Source organism: Rana temporaria, chromosome 4 (genome assembly GCF_905171775.1).
Source record: "Rana temporaria chromosome 4, aRanTem1.1, whole genome shotgun sequence".
Classification (NCBI taxonomy): domain Eukaryota; kingdom Metazoa; phylum Chordata; class Amphibia; order Anura; family Ranidae; genus Rana; species Rana temporaria.
Genome location: NC_053492.1, coordinates 389,795,712 through 389,821,085, shown reverse-complemented (window position 1 = coordinate 389,821,085; position 25,374 = coordinate 389,795,712). Strand labels below are relative to the sequence as shown.

The 25,374-nt window shown below is 47.1% G+C and overlaps 1 protein-coding gene across 3 annotated transcripts in view; it reads left to right on the top strand.

Moving 5' to 3' along the window:
* The first annotated feature begins 7,253 nt into the window (after positions 1-7,253).
* The window catches only part of NPHP1 (nephrocystin 1), a 119,718-nt gene continuing 101,597 nt past the window's right edge, over positions 7,254-25,374 (top strand). Inside the window, exons 1-2 of one of the 3 annotated variants that reach the window (XM_040351110.1) lie at positions 7,254-7,353; positions 12,926-13,028. In XM_040351110.1, the coding sequence (XP_040207044.1) occupies positions 12,960-13,028 (69 nt within the window). In that variant the 5' untranslated portion in view covers positions 7,254-7,353; positions 12,926-12,959. Of the gene's footprint in view, positions 7,483-12,925; positions 13,029-25,374 lie in introns of all 3 variants that reach the window. The other 2 variants (XM_040351112.1, XM_040351111.1) reach the window with 2 other exon arrangements.

Here is a 25,374-nt window from a genome sequence, read left to right as displayed (position 1 = left end):
GCCAGGATAACATCACCCTGGACAACTAAACTGTAACTGATTTTAACCAGTTTTGTCTTCACCTTTTTTTAAGATTAAGATTTGTATATTTTAACATTTCAATCGTTTTTGAATTTATTAGACCAGGAGTCTCAAACTGGTGGCCCACCAGCTGTTGCGAAACTACAAGTCCCACCTTTCTTCTGCCTGTTGGAGTCAGGCTTGTAACTGTCAGTCTTGCAATGCCTCATGGAACTTGTAGTTTTGCAACAACTGGAGGGCGCCAGTTTGAGACCCCCGTATTAGACCCTATAAGGTACATCTAGTATGGTACAGATACAAATTGGGTTTAGGTTTGTCCTCGTTTTATATAGTATGGATAAATCTAAAGATGATTGTATTGAAAGCATACAATCAATCTGATACAGCTTACAACGAGCGGAAGGGAAGTTATGGCTTTTCTATTGATCACAAACTTGATTTTTTTTTTATAATCAGTTTTTATTGAAGTTGAAACAATACAAAAAAAATTATTAAAGCGGGAGTTCACCCATTTATTAATTTTGTGACCTTTTCCCCTTAGATTCCTGCTCGTTTTGTCTAGGGGAATCGGCTAGTTGTTTTAAAATATGATCCGTACTTACCCGTTTTCGAGATGCATCTTCTCCGTCGGCTTCCGGGTATGGGTCTTCGGGAGCGGGCGTTCCTTCTTGATTGACAGTCTTCCGAGAGGCTTCCGACGGTCGCATCCATCGCGTCACTAGTAGCCGAAAGAAGCCGAACGTCGGTGCGGCTCTATACTGCGCCTGCGCACCGACGTTCAGCTTCTTTCGGAAAATCGTGACGCGATGGATGCGACCGTCAAAAGCCTCTCGGAAGACTGTCAATCAAAATAGGAACGCCCATTCCCGCAGCCCATACCCGGAAGCGACGGAGAGGATGCATCTCGTAAACCGTAAGTACTGCTCATATTTTAAAACAACTAGCCGATTCCCCTAGACAAAACGAGCATACATCTAAGGGAAAAAGGTATATTGTAGGGGTGAACCTCCGCTTTAAGAGGATTACAATTACTGGTACAATGAGAAAACGTAGGTTTTGTAACATTATAACATTCCACAAGGATTCAGAAGGGCAAAAAAATCTTCAGAGGTAGGTAGAAAGCCATAGAACGGGAAGCAGACTTGATTGTTTTAATGGAATCACACGTCGATCGCATAATAAAATAAAAACATGTATAGCCACCATTAACCTGTCATCTTAAACAACCAACCACATTTGATGGAAAACTGGTCATTACACAAACTTTCCAATATAACGAAACCTAAATATTAAAATAAAAAAGATTTATCCTGTATTGTCTTTTTTTTTTATTGCTCTCTGTGTTTGCTCTTTCTATTTAGACTTCTGTTTGATTTGTAAAATGGTTATTCAAAATTACCCCCAGCCCTTCCTATAAGAGGGTTACAATGCTGCCTTTCCTTTTTTAGTGTACTGTATTATGACCACCCAGCAGCCATGCCAGAATTTTTTATTCTGCACTGACTGTCTTTGAAATTGCCCCAGCCCCTGTTCAAATCCAATCCGGGGACAGACTTGGTCTGGGGACAGTGTCCTCAATCTGGGGACTGTCCCCGGAAACCAGGGATGTCTGGTCACCCTACCCTAACCAGCACCTGGGGCAGTAATTGAAGCTGACGGGAAGTGTATACAATGGACCTGCAGCAGTGCTATCACTATTGCATTTTTTACAGAGATGCTGTTACCACGTAGGGCAAAGTGACAGTGTCTCTGCAAATGGGACCCCCTGGCCCTTTTCTATTTACATTACCTGCACTCCCTCACCTTAATTATCCATAGCTGGTGCTAAAATTTGCTGTGTCAGCAACCCTGGAAAGCAGTGACATCACCCCCCCCCCCCTCCCACTTCTCATGGCCATGTGTTAATGCTGCATAGGTCATTTGCTCCCCCCATACCTAGGCCCAATGGGTATTCACACTGGCTGCAGATGAGGAAGGAGCGGCAATGCAGCACAGGTAAGGTGAGTATAAACATACACTCGAAAACACTAACAGGTCCACACTGAGTCCCCGTTCACACCTAGGCGTATATACGCCTGTAGTGCGACGCCGCAGCCGCCCCTGAGACGCCAGAGGGAGGATTTAGCATGCACCTCTATGGAGATGGTTCACATCTCCACGCCGAACGCCGTACGCCTGCCGCCTGAAAAAAAGTCCGGTGAAGGCTGCATCCACAATCGCGGCGTTTTGTCGCCGCGAATCGCGGTACAAAACGCCGCTATTTGTCGCCGCAATTCGCGGGACAAAACGCCGCGATTTTGTACGCCGAGGTGTGAATGCAGCCTTACAGGCTAACTGAAGCCCTCTGCTTCCTATGGTATGGCAAAAAGTGAATTTGGAATACTACATCCCTACAGGTGCACTTGATATGGCCCTGTCAGGTTACAAAAAAAGCTACTGAAGGTGTCCCGCAAGAGAAGACAGATCCGTCGCACAGCAGTGGTCCGGTGCGTCCTGGTTCACCGTTTCAGGTTCGATTTCAACCCGAATTTTGGGCTGAATTCGGACCTGAAACAGACCAAAAAAAGCAAAAGGCTTTTCCTGCAAAACTCACCGGACCCGCTGCGGAGATGTGTGAACCAGCTTCATATAGAGACAGTCACATTCTCCTGCTTTGCGAATTGGATGCAGGGAAGACCCACATCCAATTAGCATAGGTGTGAACCCAGCCTTATACTCATCACTGCGGTGGCCATGTCTCCTATCTTCTCTCTGTTCCTGCACTGTGGCCTCCATAAAACCCTTCAGCATTTGGGACTTCTGAGAGTGTCAGATACTTGTGTCCCCATCGTGGTTCCATCCGCCAACCTCTACGTTACTACAGGACTCCGCAGGGGTCATAGAATGCTAGCGGCCACAGGCATCCCGCTCTCCTGGAGATGTCCAATGATGAAGACATTGGGGTAGATACAGGTACCTTTTGCGCCCTCTTACGGAGGCGCAGCGTACAGTTTTAACGCTGCGCCTCCGTAAATTACGTGCGCTACGCTTCATTCATGAAGCAGTAGCTACGTAAATTGCGCGGGCGCTCCTTGAAAATGCCCGGCGTAAGGGCGCGTCATTTAAATGATCCCGTAGGGGGCGTGGATCATTTAAATTAGGCGCGTTACCGCGCCGAACGTAGTGCGCATGCTCCGTCGGGAAACTTTCCCGACGTGCATTGCGGCAAATTACGTCACAAGGACGTCATTTGCTTCAACGTGAACGTAAATGGCGTCCAGCGCCATTCACGATTCACTTACGCAAACGACGTAATTTTCAAACATCGCGACGCGGGAACGACGGGTATACTTAGCATTGGCTGCCCCTGCTAATAGCAGGAGCAGCCTTATGCGGAACCCGAGGAACGTAAACGACGTAAACTGCGTACGTAGGGCGCGCGTACGGTTGTGAATCGGCGTTAGTATGCAATTTGCATACTCTACGCTGACCACTACGGGAACACCACCTAGCGGCCAGCGTAAGAGTGCAGCCTACGATACGACGGCATAAGAGCCTTATGCCAGTCATATCTTAGGCTGCAGTCGGCGTATCGAGCTCTCTGAATCCGAAGCAGTTGATACGCCGGCGCAACTAAGCAATTGCGCTGCGTAACTATGGTTACGCAGACGCAATTGCTTTCTGAATCTACCCCAATGATGCAGAACTGGAAGAGAGCAAAGATAGGAGACACAGACCACTGATTTCTTTACATGCGGGATTTTTTCATAACCTGACAGGCTCACGTTAAGCAGGGGTCAGTATTAAAGCGGTAGTAAACCTGCTGACTTTTTTTACACCTGTAATGAAAAGGCATAATGAGCTAGTATGCACCGCATACTAGCTCATTATGAAATACTTACCTTAGAACGAGGCGTCGGTGTCCCTCCTGGTCCACGCCGAGGCAGCTGACATTTCGCCTCGGCGTGTCTTCCGGGTATCGCGGCTCCAGCGCTGTGAGTGGCTGGAGCCGCGATGTCGTGCGTGCAGGGGACTTTTTTCCGGCAAGGTCCGGCATCTGCCGGGCCTTCAGCCGAGAATCTGCTGTGTGCATGCGCCTTAGTATAGGCTTACCTGTAGGTAAAAGTTAAAAAAAAGACTATACAACCGCTTTAAAATGGAGAAGATTTGGTTTTAGTTCAAACTGTATGTAAACCGCTAAAACATGAACTTCTCTTATTTGCGCTCTTTTGGTCTGCGGAGTGATAAGAAGACCCATTGATGACTACTAACTAATAGTGAAGACATTCATAATCGGGTACATTTTCTGTAGTTACTTCCACAGTAGGGAACAGTAGACATTCCAACCTAGATAAAGCGTATTAAAAGATTTATAGGAGTAGGTTTTGCTCCTGATCACTTGCACCATTGAATATATTTTTATATACATAGGGGTAGATTCACGTAGATTTTGGCCGGCATAGCATATCTCAGATACACTACGCCGCCGTAAGTTTGAGCCGCAGGTCCTGTATTCACAAAGAACTTGCGCTAAAACTTACGGCGGCGCAGTGTAACTGGGCCGGCGTAAGCCCGCCTAATTCAAAATAGGCTGGTTGGGGGCGTGTTCTATGTAAAATACTAGTGACCCCACGTATTTTACGTTTTTATGCGCACTGGACGTATCCCAGTGCGCATGCTCCAAATGATGTCGGCAAATCGTCATGCTTTTGACGTGAATGTAAATTACGGCCAGCCCCATTCACGGACGAGTTACGCAAACGACGTAAAATTTGACGCGGTTCCGATGTCCATACATATCATTGGCTGCGCCATGTTTTTGGTGGTTTATCTTTACGCCGGAAAAAGCCTAACGTAAACGGCGTATCTATACTGCGACGGCCGGGCGTACGTTCGTGAATTGGCGTATCTAGCTGATTTACATATTTCTAGGCGTAAATCAGGGTACACACCCCTAGCGGCCAGCGTAAATATGCAGTTAAGATACGACGGCGTAGGAGACTTACGCCAGTCGTATCTTAGCAATATTTAAGCGTATCTCAGTTTGAGAATACGCTTAAATATACGACGGCGGGGATTCGGACTTACGACGGCGTATCTACTGATACGCCCGTCGTAAGTCTTAGTAAATCTACCCCTTGGTTTATATGTGAATCCCGCCATCTAGGTGGTTTTCATATTGGCGCTGCACTTATTCCCTTCAAAAGATTTATCAACACCAGAGGCTAGTAGGGAAGGGATGCCTGGATAAGGGGAAACCAGGGAGGCTGTGATCCCTCAAGGAGTTACAGCTGGCTTCCCACACTTTACATACCAATGCCGGGGACCCGAAGATCAGCGAAAAACCAGCCCAGGCGAGGACAGTGCTGGATCCTTGGACAGGTAAAGCCTGTGAGAATGCTAGCCAGTCTAATAGAAGCTGGCCATTTGACCAGCTTCTGTTGGACGAGCATGCTGGAAAACAAGCAGCTGATCGGTTCCTGATCAGCGCCCTCAGCCATTAGTGCTGATCGGAGTGTTTTGGTGAGGGGAGTCCCCCTGTTAGAATACAACAGCTCAGCGGGGGAGATCGGTGTACTAAAATTGGATAGTTAGTCCAGTGGCTCCAACCAAAGCCGACAGATTTTTGTTAAACCAGGAAAAAAGGAACATTGGGGTAGATTCAGGTAGGGCTGCGCACTCTTACGGAGGCGCAGCGTATCGTTTTAACGCTACGCCTCCGTAAATTACTTGCGCTACGCTTCATTCACGGAGCAGTAGCTCCGTAATTTGCGCGGGCGCTCCGTAAAACTGGCCGGCGTAAGCGCGCGTAATTTAAATGATCCCGTAGGGGGCGTGGATCATTTAAATTAGGCGCGTTCCCGCGCCGAACGTAGTGCGCATGCTCCGTCGGGAAACTTTCCTGACGTGCATTGCGGTAAATGACGTCGCAAGGACGTCATTTGCTTCAACGTGAACGTAAATGGCGTCCAGTGCCATTCACGATTCACTTACGCAAACGACGTAATTTTCAAAAATCGCGACGCGGGAACGACGGGTATACTTAGCATTGGCTGCTCCTGCTAATAGCATGAGCAGCCTTACGCAGAAACCGACGAACGCAAACAATGTAAAATGCGAACGCCGGGCGCGCGTACGGTTGTGAATCGGCGTGAGTATGCAATTTGCATACTCTACGCTGACCACTACGGGAACGCCACCTAGCGGCCAGCGTAAGAATGCAGCCTACGATACGACGGCATAAGAGCCTTATGCCAGTCATATCTTAGGCTACAGTCGGCGTATCGAGCTTTCTGGATACAGAAAAGTCGATACGCCGGCGCAAATTAGCAATTTCGCTGCGTATCGATGGATACGCAGGCGTAATTGCTACCTGAATCTACCCCAGTGTGTACCAGGCTTTAGGCTCAGCTGACACTAGCGCAATTCAGGAACCAGAGCGATTCCATTGCCGCTTCCCGCATCGCATAGAACTCGCAGACGGTTCACGCACAAATGGTGCAGGAATTGGATTGCATGGATCTGAACACCCATACGATTCCGATTCCAGTGCGGGCCAAAAAAAGGTCCTGCGCCAAATTGGTGCAAATGCAATGGGAATTCAGCCATACAAACTGTACGGCTGAATTTGTATCGCAAAGACATCGCATGTGACCTGCACAGCAGTGCAGTACGAATCACATGCGATGTCTAACATCACACAAGTGTGAACCCGGCATTAGTGTTCTTTTATTAAAAGTCAGCAGCTACAGGATTTATGGCTGCTGACTTCTAGCTAGCTGTCGCTATATAAATGCCTATAATATATATATATATACAGTATATATGACATTCCTGTTCTGGGGTTTGGATACATTCCTTCTTGAACAGTTCAACTTCATCATATTATCCTGCAGCACCACCGTGTGGTCAAATATGGAACTGCTCCATTCCTGCTACAGCTACCTCCTATGTTTCCAGCGCGGCAGCTAAAGCTCACACAACGGAGCCATCTAACAGCACACTGAGCGAGCATCCGATTTCTGGACAATGACCCATTAGAAATCTGTAGCCTAGGGTAACAACAGCGGTGCCTCACTTACACAAATCGTCTACACGTACAGCACCCCTCAGTGGTCCTACTTGGCATTGCAACCTCTCTGCTATCTCACACATTCCATTCTCATTATGGTCCAGCTAGCGGGAGAGATCTGTCCAATCGGCACATGAGCTAAGGTCACATGGTGTAGAGGCTGATCATGGAAGGCGCCCCTGGCTGAGTCATGTGACGTGTGGGTTGAGGCGCAGAGTGATGACGAACCCAGCTGGCAGCCTAGCGACCGTATACACATCACAGGATTCTGCAGGACGGAGGTAGTTATGCGGGTTTGTCATTGTCGCCCCCCCCCCCCCAATCCCTCTCTTAGGACTGGGTGCTCCATAGAGAAGCAGGAGCTCTCAGTGTGGTAAATTCTGCAGGTTCGTATACAGAATCTCACAAAAATGAGCACACCCCTCACATTTATGTAAATATTTGATTATATCTTTTCATGTGACAACACTGAAGAAATTATGCTTTGCTACAATGTAAAGTAGTGAGTGTACAGCTTGTATAACAGTGTGAATTTGATGTCCCCTCAAAATAACTCAACACAGCCATCAATGTCTAAATAGCTGGCAACAAAAGTGAGTACACCCCTAAGTGAAAATGTTTTAAATGATAAATTCACCTTTTATAAATAAATACACATCTTTTTGCAGGTTAAAAGTGCATTCATTATTTTTCTTATTAGGAGCCTGCGGAGCATTACAGTCTTAGGCTCCTGCAGGCTGTCACTGTAGCTGTCTGTCCATACCTCATACGAGCAGGCAGTTACTGAATGGCAAGAAGAATCAATGAGCTACCTAGAGTGCTCATCAGTGCCCTAGTAATTAATTGTGAACTACAAGCGGACACCCTCGCAATGGCAGTTGTAGTTCTCCAATTCACAGAAATCTATTAATGAATGATGCGGCCGGGTGGGGCAGAGCAGGAAGTGACCTCGCCCTGTATGTAGATACACCTAGAAGTAAGGTCAGAATAGGGAGCCGCTCTCACAGGCTGTTTGTGTAGCTGGTTTCCCACAGGAACCTTTGTGCAGGATAAAGCACTTTGGAGTCAACTCACTAAAGGTTACTGCATGTGATAACACGATCACGTGACTCATTTGCATAACTTATAGCATTTGGTAAAAAAAAATTCACCAAAAAATATGATTATGCGGTATTTAGGGCAAAAAAAAGGTTAATTAGCGCAAAAAGCTTGCTATCTGACAGCTCTTAAATAACCAGGGGGTGAGGCCACCCGGTGATGTCACCCAGTGACCCCACCCACTTGAGACTTTATAGGTCAGGGGCATGCTGGGGCAGTGACATTACAAGGGGGTGACGTCACCTGATGGCCCTGCTTCTTAGTTATTTAAGAGCTGTCAGACAGCAGGAGACTTCCTTGGGATTGGAAGTTTTTCTTTTTTTGGGTGAGCGGTGGCGGCGTGATTGATGATGGATCTATGTCGGGGGACATTTTTTAATAAAGGAATTGTCAAAAACTTATGTTGTTTTTTATTTTATTTACTTTTTTGGTGAATGAGTAGGGGTACTATGTACCCCATACTTATTCACATGGGGGAGGGGCTTGGATCTGGGAGCCCCCTTGATAAAGGGGACTTCTAGATTCTAATAAGCCCCCAGCCTACAGGCCCCGACAACCATCGGCCTGGGTTTGCCATAGGTTCCCGCTGCTGTCAATCAAATTCAGTGATGCTGAGTCCTGCTGGCTCTCCAACGAGGCACTCAAGAAGAGGATGAGCCAGGTGCGCCACTAAGGGACCCCAGAAGAGGAGGACTGGGGCCACTCTGTGCAAAACCAACTGCACAGAGAAGGTAAGTATGACATGTTTGTAACCACTTCAATACTGGGCACTTTCACCCTCCTTCTGAGGGATGTTCCTGAACGTCCACGCAGGAGGAAGCGCCCACCCTGCCGTATATATGCAGTAGCCGGGAGGGATGTGGTTAAAACAAACCTTTAGATATCCTTTAAAACCACTTTAGATTTCTTGTATACTGTACTTAGTCTGGCGCCCCCTGGTGTTCCTTCATATTTTATAGAGATATTTTTAGTCTCTGAGTAGCTGCAGCATAAAGCGGGGGTTTATAAGCTCTATACGGCGCCTGCGCACCGACGTTCTGATTCTTTCGGCAACTCGTGACGTGCAGTATGCGACGGTCGGAAGCCTGTCAATCAATTAGGAACGCCCAGTCCCGCAGAAGACATACCCGGAAGCGGCGGCGAAAATACGGTATGTGCGGGGATAAAAACACAAAACAGCCGATTGTCATTCTGACAACTCGGCTGAATAAAATGTAAATTTTTTTTTTGGGTGAACCTCCGCTTTAACTTCAGAGAAAAAAGGTTTTGTATTTAGTGTCAGGGTGTTTAGGTAGGCCAAAACAACAAACAAATCAAATATTTATTGTTGTTTCTTGTCCCTACTATGGGCACAAATTACACACACATATGTGGTATCCCTGCAATAAGTGGAATTCATTTTGCTGGTGTTTTTTTTTTTTTTTTGGTGGTGATACATGGTAATGGCATAAAAATATAAGGCTAACATTTAAAAAAAAAAAAAAAATGTTTACTCTTGTGTTCCTTTGGTAAAAAAAAAAAAATCAGGAGACATCCATTAACAAATAAAAAGGACAATCTGTCCTGAAAAAAAAAAAGGTGGTATAATCCACTTGGATACACTAAATAGCTGGGATGATATGTACAGGTACAAGTGCACTTGTAGTGCAAAGTGGATTTGCCTTTCGTAAATAACCCCCTTAGGCTACTTTCACACTGAGGCGTTTTTACCGTCTTTTGTTGCGGCGCTTTTAATCCCCGCTAGTTCCCAAAAAAGCTGAGCTTCACCAGATTCTGTGTGCACCAGTTTTAGTAAATCTCCCCCTGACACCTACACTCACTAACTAATCCCTTCTGTTTTTTTTTGTACAGGCTTCTCCTTAGGGACCTTTCACACTTGTGCGACCTGGCTGTGATTTTGCCGCGACTTTCACGTGATTTGAAGCAATGCCTGTGTAATCGTGAGGTTTATGGACCTCAAGTCGCATTAAAAGTCTGACCACTTTTAATGCGACTACTTTGAAGTCACACAGATATGAATGGTACTCATTGGAAATCATGGGGTGTGACTTGTCATGCGATTTTTGCAGTCCCAAGTCGCACAAGTGCGAAAGGGGCCTTAGCAAGGAGGAATAGTTGCAATGTATTGTTTCCTCCTCGCTAGCAGAGGAGAATAACACAAGGAAGGGCTACAAAGTGGGTGATCACTGTAATAGCCAATCGCAGGCTATCACAATGATCATGTGATTGGCATCCTGTTCTCCCGGGTCTCGATTGTTAATGGATTAAGCATAGATTACATCTAATTGTGTGCCCTCTGTTTACCTTTGTTCTTGATTCACACTCTCTTGTCATGTGTACTGTTATCACCAAAAGTGAAAGAAAATCACAAATTCTGGGTTGTCACCAGAAGAAGAATAGAATGTTTCAACAGGGACACTCGTTCTGGTGACAACCAGGCATTCTTTCTTCTTCCTGTTTTATCTATGAGACCGGAATTGAAAGTAAATCTTCACAATGGCAACAAAAACTGACAGGGGTTAAAACTGTCTCTTACTCCATCCAAAATTAAAAAGGTTTTGCATTTAGTTTTACATTAAAGTGGAACTCCAGACGAAGCTGTGTTTTCTTTTTATTTATACTTTTGAACAGAATGGGAAAGTTTTAGGGGCGCTAATTTTTATTTTTTTCTATTGCAGTCTGTATCACCAGTAGGAATATTCTCCTCACTCCCTGTGCGTCTTCCCTTCCTTTCCCCCAACATAGGGGAAATCCCACATTTGACAGATGACATCACAGCGGTTTCTCCGATGGGAGACTTTTCTTTTTTACCGTATTTTCCGGCGTATAAGACGACCTTTTGGGCTTAAAAACTTGCCTCAAAACTCGGGGGTTGTCTTTAGGGTTGTCCCGATACCACTTTTTTAAGACCGAGTACAAGTACCAATACTTTTTTTTTTCAAGTACTCGCCGCTACCGAATACCGATACTTTTTAATCTCATGTGACAGTGGCACATGTGTCTAGTTTTTTTTTCCCTTTAACAATTTGTTTTAAATTTTTTTTTACATTTTTATAATGCTTTCTTTTTTTTTAAGGGGGGTATCCTGCCGTGTTTCCCACCGTGTATCCCGCTGTGTTTCTCTCCCCTTTCCTCCTCCTCCTCATCCTCATCATCCTCGCAAAACGGAGGGGGGGCTGGAGGAGGACATGGGACAGTCAGCGGTGATCGTGTGTGGGGGAATTACATGCACCGATCACAGCTGATAGCCGCGCGAGGGGTGTAGAGAGAAGCGGAGAAATTACTTTTAAATCTATACAGCGGTGATCGGTGCTTGTAACTTCCCCACGCACTGATCACCGCTGACAGTACAAGTATCGGGTGAAGCATTTGCCCGAGTACAAGTACTCGGGCAAATGCTTGGTATCGGTACCGATACTAGTATCGGTATCGGGACAACCCTAGTTGTCTTATATGCCGGTACCTGTCTCGGGCATGCATTATTCAAAAGCCGCGCCTCCTCTCTGTGCTGTTCCGTGATAGGCGGAACACTTGGTTTCCCAGCAGAGCCTGTGTTCGGTGTTCCACCTATCATGGATGTCTTCTCATCCTCGGCTTCGGACGAGAGGACCTCCGTGATAGGCAGAACACAGGCGCCTATCACGGAACAGCGCGAGGAGGAGGCACGGCTTTTGAATAATGGACGCCCGCAGTACAGGAATAAGGTATGGCACAGTGAGGCATGTGGATGGCACAGTGAGGCATGTTGATGGCACAATGACACATGTAATGGCACAGTGAGATTTGAAAAAAAGCTGAATAAAGCATGTTCCTGTCAGCGGTTTTTCCTGTCAGCGGTTTTCCTGGCTACCCCTCAGCTTCCAGACAGACTAGTAGGAGGGGGGTCGTCTTATACAGCGAGTATATTCCAAAACCAAAATTTTAGCTGGAAAATTAGGGGGTCATCTTATCCGCCCAGCCGCCTTATACGTCAGCAAATACGGTACTTCTGTTACAGGACATTAGACTGTTCATCACTGTCTCACCTCTATGACAATGGTAAGCAGGGAAGGGAGAGACATTATTCCAAAGGGACAGCAATAAAAACCTTACCGAGTGTCTGGCCTTTGTCTGTGGTTCCCAAAACTAGAAAAAAAAATTGGGGTTGGTTCTAATTTAAGTTTGTGTAGCATTTAAATAAAAATTAAAATAGTGCTAATTGGTTATATTCTGTGGCCATGTGAGACAGAGCTGTGATGGGCTTTAATACACCAGGCTATTAAAAATGTGTCCCCAAAATTGATTTAAAACATTGGCAGATAAGCCTAATACTGTACATTATTGTGCTAAGAATCATTTCATTTTAAAGGTGCTTATTGGTGGTTTCTACTTGCTAGACTTGGCATTGTCCTCTCCCACGCTTCATGATTGGTCAGTAAAGCTCACCATTGTTATAACTAGCCAGTCATAAAGCACTGGAGATCGGAGGTGGTATGCCAAGCATATTGTAACACCTCTGGTTTTGGGCATCAGCCATGAAATATTTCCCTGTCAGCTCTCATTATTTTCATTGGACCTCTATTACAGTTTACTATTGTTTCTGCCATTGTACTTTTACCAATGATCATGTCACAACCTGTGACAGCAATAGGCATCAATTGTTTATAATTAGCTCTAACCCATGCACATAACCTAACTGTCATTCCTTTGTTATTATTGTCATTATTCCTCTGCACCGGCTTTGGAACTTTTCTTATTGTATCTTTTTGTCCTCAGGTGACTCATCTTTTTATGTCCTGGATCATAGACGATGTCAGCCAAAAAGACTAGAAGTCCATTGCAAAATACAGTGAGGGTGACAGATGATCTGAAAAGACAGGTATCTGTTAATAACAAATACATCTACATTTCATACACTATTGCTCATGGTTAATCAATTTTGAAGTATAACTAAAGGCAAAACTTTTTTTTTACATTTTTGGATAGAGTGGAGATGGATTAGAACACGTGTCAGGTTTTATTGCTGTCTGTGCCCCTGTAAGGGAGATTCACCCTCTCTGTGAAGGACCACCGGAGGGCACCATGCTAAGTACAGGTTTGAGAAAGGAGCTGAGCGTCTCCAAAATGCATAGATACGCCCCATGTATATCCTGTGGAATGTGACATCACTTCCTAAAGGCCTTGCGTTCCGGGGACCATCTCCACTTCCTGGTAGCTGGTATCCTCACATGACTCCAGAAGTGAACTGATGTCTCACCCACTCCATTTGTCCTGTTTACCATTGTCATTGAAAGTAAAAGAAAATCCCAAATTTTGGGTTGTCCCCCTAAAAGTAATAGAGGGGAAATCTTTCTGTGGAGACACTAGTTCTGATGACCTGGGGGCCCCCAAGGAATTCCCTAAATTTACAGGGATTTCATCTCACTTCCGGTTTGGCTATGGGACAGGAAGTGAAGAAAAATCTCAGTAATGGGACACAGGAGGCGAAAAGAATCAGACATGGGTTATAATCCTCCCTGGCTCTATCCAAAATGAAAAGAAAAAGTTTCTCTTACCACCTTCCAGGACGGCACCCGAGAGATGATGGCTCCTCCTGCAGGAAACACAATCACATGACAGTTTAAAAGGCCCCGCCCTTCCCCTTGCTCCTCAGTATTGATTGTGTTTCTCCAACACAGCGACACGTTTGTTTTGTTTATGGAAACCTAGAGACCGGGGAGGGTCGAAGGTACCCCTGTGAGACAGGTTTAAGGGAGGCCGGGGAGGGCTGAACTTACCTGTAGACTTCGGTCCAAACTCACAGGTCGCCCTATGGAAGCACCAGTGCTCTGAGCTACGAGGAGGTGAGCCATCACTGCGTGCTATCGAATCCACCACCATTCGAATCGCCGTTTTCCCGGGTCTCCAGATGTAAAAACGCCGCGCTCCAGGCCTCATTCTGAGACAGGAACTGCATCACAGGAAGTGGGCGGTTCCGGACGGCGTAACCCGGAAGTTCCCAGTGGAGCGAGGAGACAGCGTGGGTGGTGGACGGGTCGGCTTGCGGTGACCAGTACAGGAGTACCGACAGCCAGGACCGAGTCACCCTCCTCATGGAAGAGGACGGAAAGACCGACACGACCGCTGGCAGATCCAGGTCGGGGGGTGGTAAGTACCAATCCCCCTGGAAAGGGAGGGGGGAAGTGGTGAGAGTTCCCAAACTTTTAGGGAACGACCGGAGCAGGATCTGGTCCCTTCTCGTCCACTTCCTCCCCTCCCCAGTACAGCCAGCAGTCTTGGGGGAAAAAAGACAATTTAAATGTATATTTCATGTCTTGCAGAAACCCCCAGCGGACCCCAGGAGGCCTCAGCTCAGTCTCCCTCCGCTACAGGGCATAGTTCCTCTAAAAAATGTGGGAATTGTAGAGAGAAGCTCCCCAAGTCCTACACAAAACCTTTCTGCTACAAATGTATTAATATACTGGCGGGAAAGGAGGCTGCTGCCATGATGAAGAGTTTTCTCTCATCCATGCAAACAGAAATGTTAGCAACAGTTAAAGCCTTTCGGGAGGCAGCCGGGCAGTCGGCACAGACTGAAACAGAGGAACTTACCCCTAAGGAAGGCACTTCCTCTCAGGAGACCCCCTTTTCTAAGGGCCCAAGTGTTTTCTTTACACCTTCACAAAATCCCCCTTTGGGGGAAGCAGATGGTGAAGAGAGTGAGGTAGCCAGTCTACCTAGGTCTAGGCACAGCTCAGGGGAGGTAGATGGAGACTCCATTAGTCAGTCTCAGGAGGACACACGTCCAAGAAAACACCTCTTTGCTGTAGAAGATCTAGAGAGTCTCCTCCAGGCTATCTACGCCACAGAGGAAATTCCTGAGACCCCCAAACCTACCTCAGCACAGGATAAAGTTTATAGGGGCCTGAGTGACGCTCAATCTAAAGTATTCCCCCTGCACAAATCCCTCAAGGAGTTAGTCCTTCAGGAGTGGAGAGACCCTGAAAGGAGAATAATCAAACAAAAAACCTGGAAAAGAAGGTTCCCCTTCTCCCAGGAAGATGAGGAAGTCTTTTTTAAGCTTCCTAGACTTGATGCGGCTTTGTCGCAAGTCACCAAATTGTCTGATCTCTCCTTTGAGGATACAGGTAACATCAAGGATGTGATGGACCGTAGAGCAGAGTCTCTCCTTAGGAAAGCCTGGGAGGCCAATGCGGCAGCACTAAGCCCAGCCTTAGCAGCAGCATGTGTAGCTAGGAATACAGATGTTTGGGTAGAGACACTCACCGACCACCTCGCCCAGAATTCGGAGGCGGAGGAGGTAGTTGAGTCACTTACAGTGGTAAGGAAGGCGATTGCTTACCTAGCAGATGCAGCTACGGAATCTGCAAGGGCAGCAGCCAAGACAGCAGCCCTCATTAACTCTACTAGGAGGGCAGTTTGGATCAAGGCCTGGGAAGGAGATGCTACATCCAAGGGAAAACTCTGTGGCATCCCCTTTCAAGGTTCCCTGTTGTTTGGGAAAGACCTGGATGATGTCCTGGCTAGGTCATCAGAAAAAGGTAAAAAATTCCCAGTTAAACCCAAAAAAGAAGGTTTCAAGAAAACTTTTCGAGGCCCCCAGGGGCAGGGTAGACAAAAAGCCAAAAAGGAACCTTTTAGGCGTTGGAACTTTGGCAAAGGGAACAGGAAGAACAACCTCCTTTTCCCTCCTCCAAAACCCAGCGACAAACCGTCCAAGTGACGACGTAGTCAGAGTGGGGGGTCGACTATCTCAATTCCTTCCCCTATGGGAAAAAATTTCGAACAGTCATTACATCTGCCAAATAATTCAAAAAGGCTATCGCCTAGAATTTCTGGCTACACCCCCCACCATGATCACCATTACTCACCTTCCCAGGGATACCCTGAAAAGGTCTGCCCTCTTGGAGGGCATACAGGACTTAGCCAAACAACTAGTGGTAGTACCAGTACCAAAAGCTCAGCAGTACCAGGGATTTTATTCCCATATTTTCGTAGTACGGAAACCCTCCGGGAAATACCGTCTAATAGTAAACTTGAGAAACCTGAACAAGTTTCTGGAATACAAAAAGTTTGCTATGGAAAGTATTTATTCGGTAAGAAAGAACCTCATGAAGGAGGCCTTCTTGGTGACCCTAGATCTCAAGGATGCCTATCTCCACGTGCCAATCCACGTGGATCACCAGGTATATCTGAGGTTTGTGGTCGTTGTGGAAGGAGAAACCTTCCACTGGCAGTTCAGAGCACTACCATTCGGGCTAACCTCCAGCCCAAGGATTTTTACAAAAGTCCTAGCAGAAGCGGTGGCATACCTACACCTTCAGGGCATATCCCTTATACCTTATTTAGACGACTTGCTGATTTCAGGAAAATCAGCCGCCCAAGTCACGCTGGATGCCAACAAAGCAATGGCACTCCTAGAGAGCCTAGGGTGGATAATCAACATAGAAAAATCCTCCCTCAACCCAGAACAGGTCAAGACCTTCCTGGGATACGTAGTGGACACCAGGCAGCAGAGACTCTTCTTACCAGAAGAAAAAGTTTTAAAACTAGCCTCAGCAGTCGGGAACCTTATCAAAAACCCCAAACTCTCCAGACGGAATGTTCTGAGAGTTCTAGGCCTGATGTCAGCAAGCATCCCAGCGGTGGTTTGGGCTCAGCTTCATGCAAGGGCATTACACTTCTTCTTCCTGTCCTCATGGGACAAAAGGAAAGAGTCCTTAGATCAGGATATACTACTCACCCCCCAGGTTCTGTCCTCCCTGGAGTGGTGGACATCTCCCCAAAACCTGAGGGGAGGGCGACCGTGGGCTCAGTGGAACCCAGTGAAGGTTACCACGGATGCCAGTTCCTGGGGGTGGGGCGCCCACCTGGAGGGGAAAAAAGCGCAGGGGCAATGGGACAGCTCACTAGCTCGCAGGTCATCCAATTACAGAGAACTCAGAGCAGTGGGGGAAGCCTTAATAGCCTTCCAGGAAGACATCAGAGGCAGAGAAGTCCAAGTAAGCTCAGACAACTCTACAGTAGTAGCGTACCTAGGTCACCAGGGAGGGACCAGGTCCAGTCCCCTACTAGAACTTTCCAGGGAAATCCTAACCTGGGCAGAAGAAAGAGTACTCTCTATCTCAGCCATATACATAAAGGGGGCGAGCAATATAGAAGCAGACTTCCTCAGCCGTCACAAGTTGAGGGAGGAGGAATGGGAACTGAACCCAGAGGTGTTTCAACACCTAGTCCAGTATTTCGGGGAACCGGAAATAGACTTGTTTGCCAACAGACTAAACAGGAAGGTAGAAAGGTATTTCTCGATTTCCTGGGAACTACAGTCGGAAGGTCTGGATGCGCTATCCCAGACCTGGCGCTTCGGGCTGGCCTATGCCTTCCCGCCGGTAGCGCTCATTCCGCGAGTTCTTCAGAAACTCAGCAGGTCCCCAGGCCAGATTCTTCTGATAGCACCATGGTGGCCAAAAAGAACTTGGTTCGCAAACCTAAGAGCCATGGCAATGGTGGAGCCTCTGAAGCTCCCGTACAGGGCAGATCTCCTCAGGCAGGGCCCAGTACTCCATCCAAAGCCGGAATTCTTCCAGCTAGCAGCCTGGTTAGTGAGCGCCAGATTCTAGAACGCAAAGGCTGCTCAGAGAGGGTCATAGATACCCTTCTCATGAGCAGAAAACCAGTAACTCAAAAGATTTACCAAAAGGTATGGAAGACCTTCTGTTCCTGGCGTAAGGAAAGACAGGTAGCTTCAACTTCTATCCCGGTTATCCTGGACTTCCTCCAGGATGGGGTAGATTTAGGATTAAAAGTTAGTACCCTTCGGGTCCAAATAACGGCTCTTTCAGTCTATCTGGATAAAAGATTGGCGAAAGAGGACCTTATAAAACGTTTTTTGTTAGCTAGAGAAAGAATTTCTCCAGTCCAAAAATATAATTGTCCGCCTTGGGACTTAACTAGGGTGTTAGAGGCGTTATCTATACACCCATTCGAACCTCTGGAAGAGGTTCCCCTTAAGTTTCTAACCTTAAAGTTGACTTTTTTGTTAGCCATTACTTCGGCCAGGAGGGTAGGGGATTTGCAGGCGCTATCCATGAAAGAACCCTTCCTGAGGGTACAGCCAGATAGGATCACCCTCAGAGCAGACCCCCTGTACCTGCCGAAAGTGGCATCCCTATTTCATAGGACGCAAGACATAATATTGCCGTCCTTTTGTTCTGAACCAAAGAACAAAAAAGAAAAGAAATTTCATTTGTTAGACGTGAGAAGGTGTCTTCTCATTTATCTAGAGAGAACTAAAAGTTTTAGAAGATCTAACCACCTACTAGTTCTACACGCTGGGCCCAGGAAGGGACTGCAGGCATCAAAAGCCTCAGTCTCAAGATGGATTAGAGAAGCAATATCCAAAGCCTATGTATGTACTGGAGCAACAGCTCCCAAAAAGATCAAGGCTCACTCTACCAGAGCCATAGCAACTTCCTGGGCTGAGAAAGCAGGGGCCTCCTGGGAACAAATCCGCAGTGCGGCCACCTGGTCCAGCCATCATACATTCCTGAAGCACTACCGTGTGGAAATGTTGTCACAGCAAGACTTAGCCTTTGGTCGAAAGGTGCTACAAGCTGTGGTCCCACCCTGAAGGTAGGCCTGTGTTTATTACTCAATTATCCTCTCGGGTGCCGTCCTGGAAGGTGGTAAGAGAAAACCAACGTTAGACCTACCGGTAACGGTATTTCTATGAACCTTCCAGGACGGCAGGCCTACTTCCCACCCTATGTGGAGGGGAAAAAAGGTAAGTACCTATAAGGACTACGTCCCTTGTGAACCAGTTCAGGATTACTCTATTGCATACTGAGGAGCAAGGGGAAGGGCGGGGCCTTTTAAACTGTCATGTGATTGTGTTTCCTGCAGGAGGAGCCATCATCTCTCGGGTGCCGTCCTGGAAGGTTCATAGAAATACCGTTACCGGTAGGTCTAACGTTGGTTTTTGCCTATAGATCAACTTTAGGAGTCGGTCAGTTCAATCTAGGCATAATCAGTCAGTACTCACAAAATGACAAGACTAGAATGGGATAAAAAACTAGGGGGGCAAACGAAAGGCAAATCCACTTTGCACTACAAGTGCAAAGTGCACTTTAAATTGCATTGAAAGTGCAGTCGTTGTAAATCTGTGGGGTAGATCTGAAATGAGGGGAAACTCTGCTGATTTTATTATCCAATCATGTGCAAGTTAAAATGCAGATTTTTTTATTCTCCTTGCATGTCCCCCTCGGCTCTACAGCGACTGCACTTCCAAGTACACTTTCTTTTTCAAAATTCTTTATTTATACAATACAACGGGCGATCTCGTACGGATCACAGCAAAAGTGCAACATACAGTGGTGAGCACAAACTTGTAAGCAAAGTGCATATCAGTTAAACAGTCATACTCATCCAAGTCTTATAAACATGACCCGCCGGTACGCCCATATTTTCCTGTTTTCTAAGAAATAGTAAGTAGAGGTAGAAAAGGGGCTGGTGGACAGCACCAGTGCCAGAGGAAAGTACGGGAATAGGAGTAGAAAAAGAAGGGGGGGGAGGGGTGGGGTCCTGTAGGGGGGACTCCCCGGGAGGCATAATGTGAGGAAAAGAGAGGGGGGACGGAAGAGCATCAGGGAGGGTCAAAAAAAAAAAAAAAAAAAAAAAAAAAGGGGGGGGGGGGGGGAGGGCCCGCGGGCATGGACACACACACCCGGACTCGCATGTCCCGCAGATTCATCTATATTGGGTCTGGATCATCACCCTCCGCTCTATCCAGGCCGGGGCTACTGTTAGCCGCGTCCAGCTCTAGGGCGGCGGGCCTCTGAGGGACTGTCCCTCATCTGAGTATTTGTGTACGTTCCACAGCTGCCATGTATTTTTGTAGGATTCCTGTCTGTCCTGGTGTGAGAGGGTCAGGTCCTCCAGTCTTCCAATGTCGTCCACCTTTCGTAGCCACATTGCCACGGTCGGTGGATCGGGGGACTTCCAACAAAGTGGAATACAAGCTTTGGCGGCGTCGAAGAGGTGTCGAAGAATCGACTTCTTATACACACGGGTCGGGATGTCATTGGCGTGTAGTAGATAGAAGGCTGGGTCGTCAGGGAGCTGTCGTTCCGTAAACTTCTGGGAGATCTTTTTGACCTCCGACCAGAAGGGTTTCAGTTTTGGGCAGGACCAAAAGATATGTAGCAATGTACCCGTTTCGCTCTGGCAGCGCCAGCACAGTTCGGACGTTGTCTGGTATAGCTTACTGAGGAGAGCTGGTGTGCGGTACCAGCGTGTCATGATTTTATAGTTCGTTTCCTGCACTTTTGTGCAGATGGAAGATTTATGTGTAAAGGTCAATATGTTTTGTTTTTGTTTTGTCGAGAATGAGCAGTGTAGTTCTTGTTCCCATTTGACTATGCATGGGATTAGGTAGCCGTCCGGTGGCGTCAAGAGTGTGGTATACAGGATGGATAGGGCATGCGGCAGGGCATCAGTGCCCGAGCACAGCTCCTCCAAGGGTGTCAGTGTTTGCATTCCTGTCGCGGGAGGTGGCAAGGAGCGAAGGAAGTGATGAAGCTGAGTCGCTGTCAGGAAATTTAAACTATAGTTTCCGGTCGGGTCTGTCAGCTCTGTCAGAGTTCTCCAGCGGCCGGCCACACCAAAGTGGGAGGCCCTAAGCATTCCTAGGTCTCTCAAGTTTTGGAAACTCCCACCTCGTAGTCCTGGTTGGAAGTGTGGGTTGCCCAGCACTGGGTATAAGGGTGAAACTCCCTGTGTCGGTCCCGGTCTGGGTAGTAGTTTAGCACACACCTTAACCGTGGTGCCTATCAGTGGGTGGTCTCGTACCAGTCTGGGGAGTGCCGCAAGGCACCACGGGGCTGTCTGCAATGGGGTCTCGCTCTGGGCTTGTTCTATGTGAGGCCACAATTTTATGTCCCTGTGTCGACACCAGCCAATGAGGCGATTAAGATGGGCAGCATGGTAATACGCCCGAATGTCAGGCATGGCCATCCCCCCATACATCTTGGGCATAGTTAGCACTGATCTGCGTATCCGGGGATGTTTTCCGGCCCACAAGAAGGTCTTAAATACGTTCTGGACTTGTTTGAAATAATCTGCTGGTATATGTACGGGGAGGGCTTGTAGGAGGTATGTAAACTTTGGCAGTATAGACATTTTTAGTATGTTGCACCTCCCGAACCAGGAGTGAAGGCCGGTGGTCCACTGATCTAGTAATTTTTGGACAGCTTTTAGTAGTGGTGGAAAGTTTAGACGAAATGTCTGGGCGAGGGTCGGGGGGATGTGTGTGCCGAGGTAGTGTAGGGCCGTGTCGGTCCACTGCAGCTTAGTGCTGCCGCGGAGTCGTTCCAAACATGGATCCGGGATTCCCACTCCCATCGCTACTGATTTGCTCATGTTGATCTTAAGGTTAGATACCTGTCCATACGTCTCGAATTCTCGCATGAGACTGGGAAGGGATACTGTCGGGTCAACTAAAGAGAAGAGCAGGTCATCCGCGTAGGCGGATACCTTGTATTCTCCTCTTCCCAGCTTAACTCCGGAGATGGTCGGGTTGTTCCTGACATGGCGTAGGAAGGGTTCCAGCGTAAGCGCGAATAGCAAGGGTGATAGGGTACAGCCCTGTCGTGTTCCATTGCTTATCTGGAATGGTCCGGACAACACCCCATTGGCTCTAACTCTAGCGGATGGATCAGTATATGTCGCCTCTATCCAGTTGAGCATCTTACTGCCCAGCCCAACATGTGACAACGTTTGAAACATAAACTGCCAATTAACGCGATCGAACGCCTTTTCGGCGTCGGTGCTAACAAAGACGCACAGTGTTTTTGTGGTGCTTACTCTGTGGACCAGATTCAGGACTTTGGCGGTGTTGTCCCTAGCTTCTCTGGAGGGAATAAAACCCACCTGGTCCAAGTGGATCAGGTTCGGGAGGTGATTTTGGATCCTGCTCGCCAGGATTTTGGTGAGGAGCTTAAGGTCCACGTTTAGCAACGAGATAGGGCGGTAACTACCACATTGGCCTGGGTCCTTTCCCTCTTTAGGTATGACCGCTATCTGTGCTTCCAGTGTGGAGACATGAAGCTTCCCGCCAGCACCCAGTATGTTAAACAGTGCGACCATCTTCGGACCTAGAGTTTGGAGGAACGTCTTATAGTAAATCACGGTCAGCCCATCTGGCCCCGGTGCCTTGCCCGGTTTGGTAGCGCTCAGGGCCGACTGCAACTCAGCTAGGGTAATGGGTTCCTCTAGCAGGTCACTGGTGTCCGTGGGTAGCGTCGGCATGTCCGATGAAGATAGGTAGTCGCGCATCGCAGCTATGTCAGTGTCCCGGCGTTTCGGGGGTAGGTTGTACAGGGTTCCATAGTATTCTCTAAATACCTCGGAGATGGATTGTGGCAGGGAGTTTTTCTGGCCTTCACGGTCAGCTATGTGTGGGATATAGGATGCACCGGTCTGGGAGCGCAAAGATCTCGCCAGCATCTTCCCGCATTTATTCCCCGCCTCATAGACTTTATGTCTGCAGATTTGTAGCGCGGCCTTGGCTTTGTATGTCAGAACATCTGTAATCTGTCTACGCACTGTGTCTAGCTCTACTCCTCGCTGCCTCGTGGGGGTTTGTTTATGCTGCTTCTCTAGTGTTTGTAATTTGGATAATAGGGTATTTAGCTGTTCTGTCCTTAGTTTCTTCTTCCTAGCTCCATGCTTGATAAGGACGCCGCGCACGACCGCCTTATGGGCCTCCCACACTACCTCTGGTTTGCTGTCAGGGGTGGTGTTGTCTGTGAAATAGTTTGTCATTTCTTTCGTTACATCTGCTATAATTTCAGGGTCTTGCAGTAAGGACTCATTCAAGCGCCAGGGGTGTTTCCTTTCGGAGTAGAGTTCCGTCAGAGCATAGATCAACGTGACCGGAGCATGGTCCGACCACGTAATTGGGCCTATGGTGATCTCCCTAACTGCACTCAGATTTCTATGTAGCACTAGGAAGTAATCGATACGGGAATATACTTGGTGCGGCCTAGAAAAGAAGGTGAAATCTTTTTCACCTGGGTGAAACAGCTCCAAGTACACTTTCAGTGCAATTTCAAGTGCACTTTGCACTTGTAGTGCAAAGTGGATTTGCCTTTCGTAAAAAAAAAAAAAAAACACAGGTGTCTTTGCTGCATATCTTATGGAATCAAGTCTGGTTGTGTATTCGGATTATTGCACATATCTGTAACTTGTCTATACAGTAGATGCAGTGAAACAGTTAAATTTTTTTATTTTTATTTGTACCATGCGAACCGGTGCAGGCAAACGCAATGCATTTGCGACCTGCATTTGGATGTTGTTGACTTTGCACTGACACCCTTTGCAGATCGCAAGGACAGTGTGATTTAAATGCGGTGAAGGAACATGAAACTGGCATGGAACAGGGGTTTCCTGCATGGCACTAAAGTGTGAAGGGCTTGAAGTGTTTGTTATCACTGAGTTGAGGCAGGAGATAGGATAGCCTTATATCCAACATGACTCGTCTGTGCTGGCAGGGAGAGAAAACAAGTGAATAATCAAAAGTCACATGAGTCCTGAGAGGTAAGGCCACACTTTTATAATGAATCAAGAATGCAGACTCTCATTATTCCAGATGTTCATTAATGACAGGTTCCCTTTCACCTATGCATGGAATGCCAATGATGCACCTCAGACTAATACAATATCATCTTTTCTTATCCGCGGCATGCTGAAGGGTTGATTCAGACTGCAGGGATCCAGAAACGGCACTGGAGGCATTGGATGTCTTCTATGAGTAATAAAGTTCCAAATACCTGGGACAAACTGTTCTTACAGGACTGAAGAAGAATGCTGCTGAATGTTATTAGCTTCTAAACTGGCCACAATAAGATTACCACGGTACAGAGCGATAACCCTTTCTCTGAAAAACATAGAGATGCAATAAATATTCTTAATAGTTTGTAGTCATTCTGAAGAATGTACAGATATGTAATGCTCTAAAACAGCTATTCTCAACATTTTTACCTTGAAGAAACCTTTTGAAATAATCTCAGATCTCAGGGAGCCCCTGCTAAAAAAAAAAGTACCGGTAATCGGTAAGTAATCAGATCAGTAATCTGCTGAAAGTTTTATTGAAAACAATACGGCATACCGAGAATGTTTGACACCCAACTATTTTACAAAGTTCCCTTGCTCTATATCGGTGGTCTCTAAACTGCAGCCCAGGGGCTGGATGCGGCCCTGTGCATGCTGTAATCTGGCCCTTGGGGCACTATTTCATTCACAGACACCAACAAAGGGGCACAGTTCCTGCCAATGACACCAATGATGGGGCACAGCCCCCCCCCCCATGGTACCAATGATAGAGTACAGTTCCTCCCAAAGATAAGAAATGATGGGGCACAATTCCTCTCAATGACACCAACAATGGGGCCCAATGACACCATTGATGGGGCACAATTCCTCCCAAAGACACCATTGATGGGGCACAATTCCTCCCAAAGACACCAACAATGGGGCCCAGTGACACCATTGACGGGGCACAATTCCTCCCAAAGACACCATTGACGGGGCACAATTCCTCCCAAAGACACCATTGACGGGGAACAATTCCTCCCCAAGACACCATTGACGGGGCACAATTCCTCCCCAAGACACCATTGATGGGGCACAGTTCCTCCCCAAGACACCATTGATGGGGCACAGTTCCTCCCCAAGGCACCATTGATGGGGCACAGTTCCTCCCCAAGGCACCATTGATGGGGCACATTTACTCCCCCAAGGCACCATTGATGGGGCACAATTCCGCCTAATAACACCAACGACCGGGCACAGTTTCTCCCAATGACACCAACAATGGGGCACAACTCCTTCCAATGACACCAGCAACAGGGCAAAACTTCTACCAAGGACAACAACAAAGGGGCACAATTCCTCTCAATGACATTAATGATGGGGCACTATTCTTACCAATGAAGGAACACAATTCCCACCAATAACACCAACAATTGGGCCCAATTACGCCAATGATGGAACACAATTCCTTCCAATTACACAAAAGATGGTGTATTGTTTGCTCCAACTGATAATGCCACATTTTCGACTCCTAATGGCCAAGTCAATTTAAATCATTATTTAAATCATTAGTAAAAAGGCTTGATTTAAATCCAACTCAATTTAAATCATAATATTTTAAAGAGCAACTGTCATCT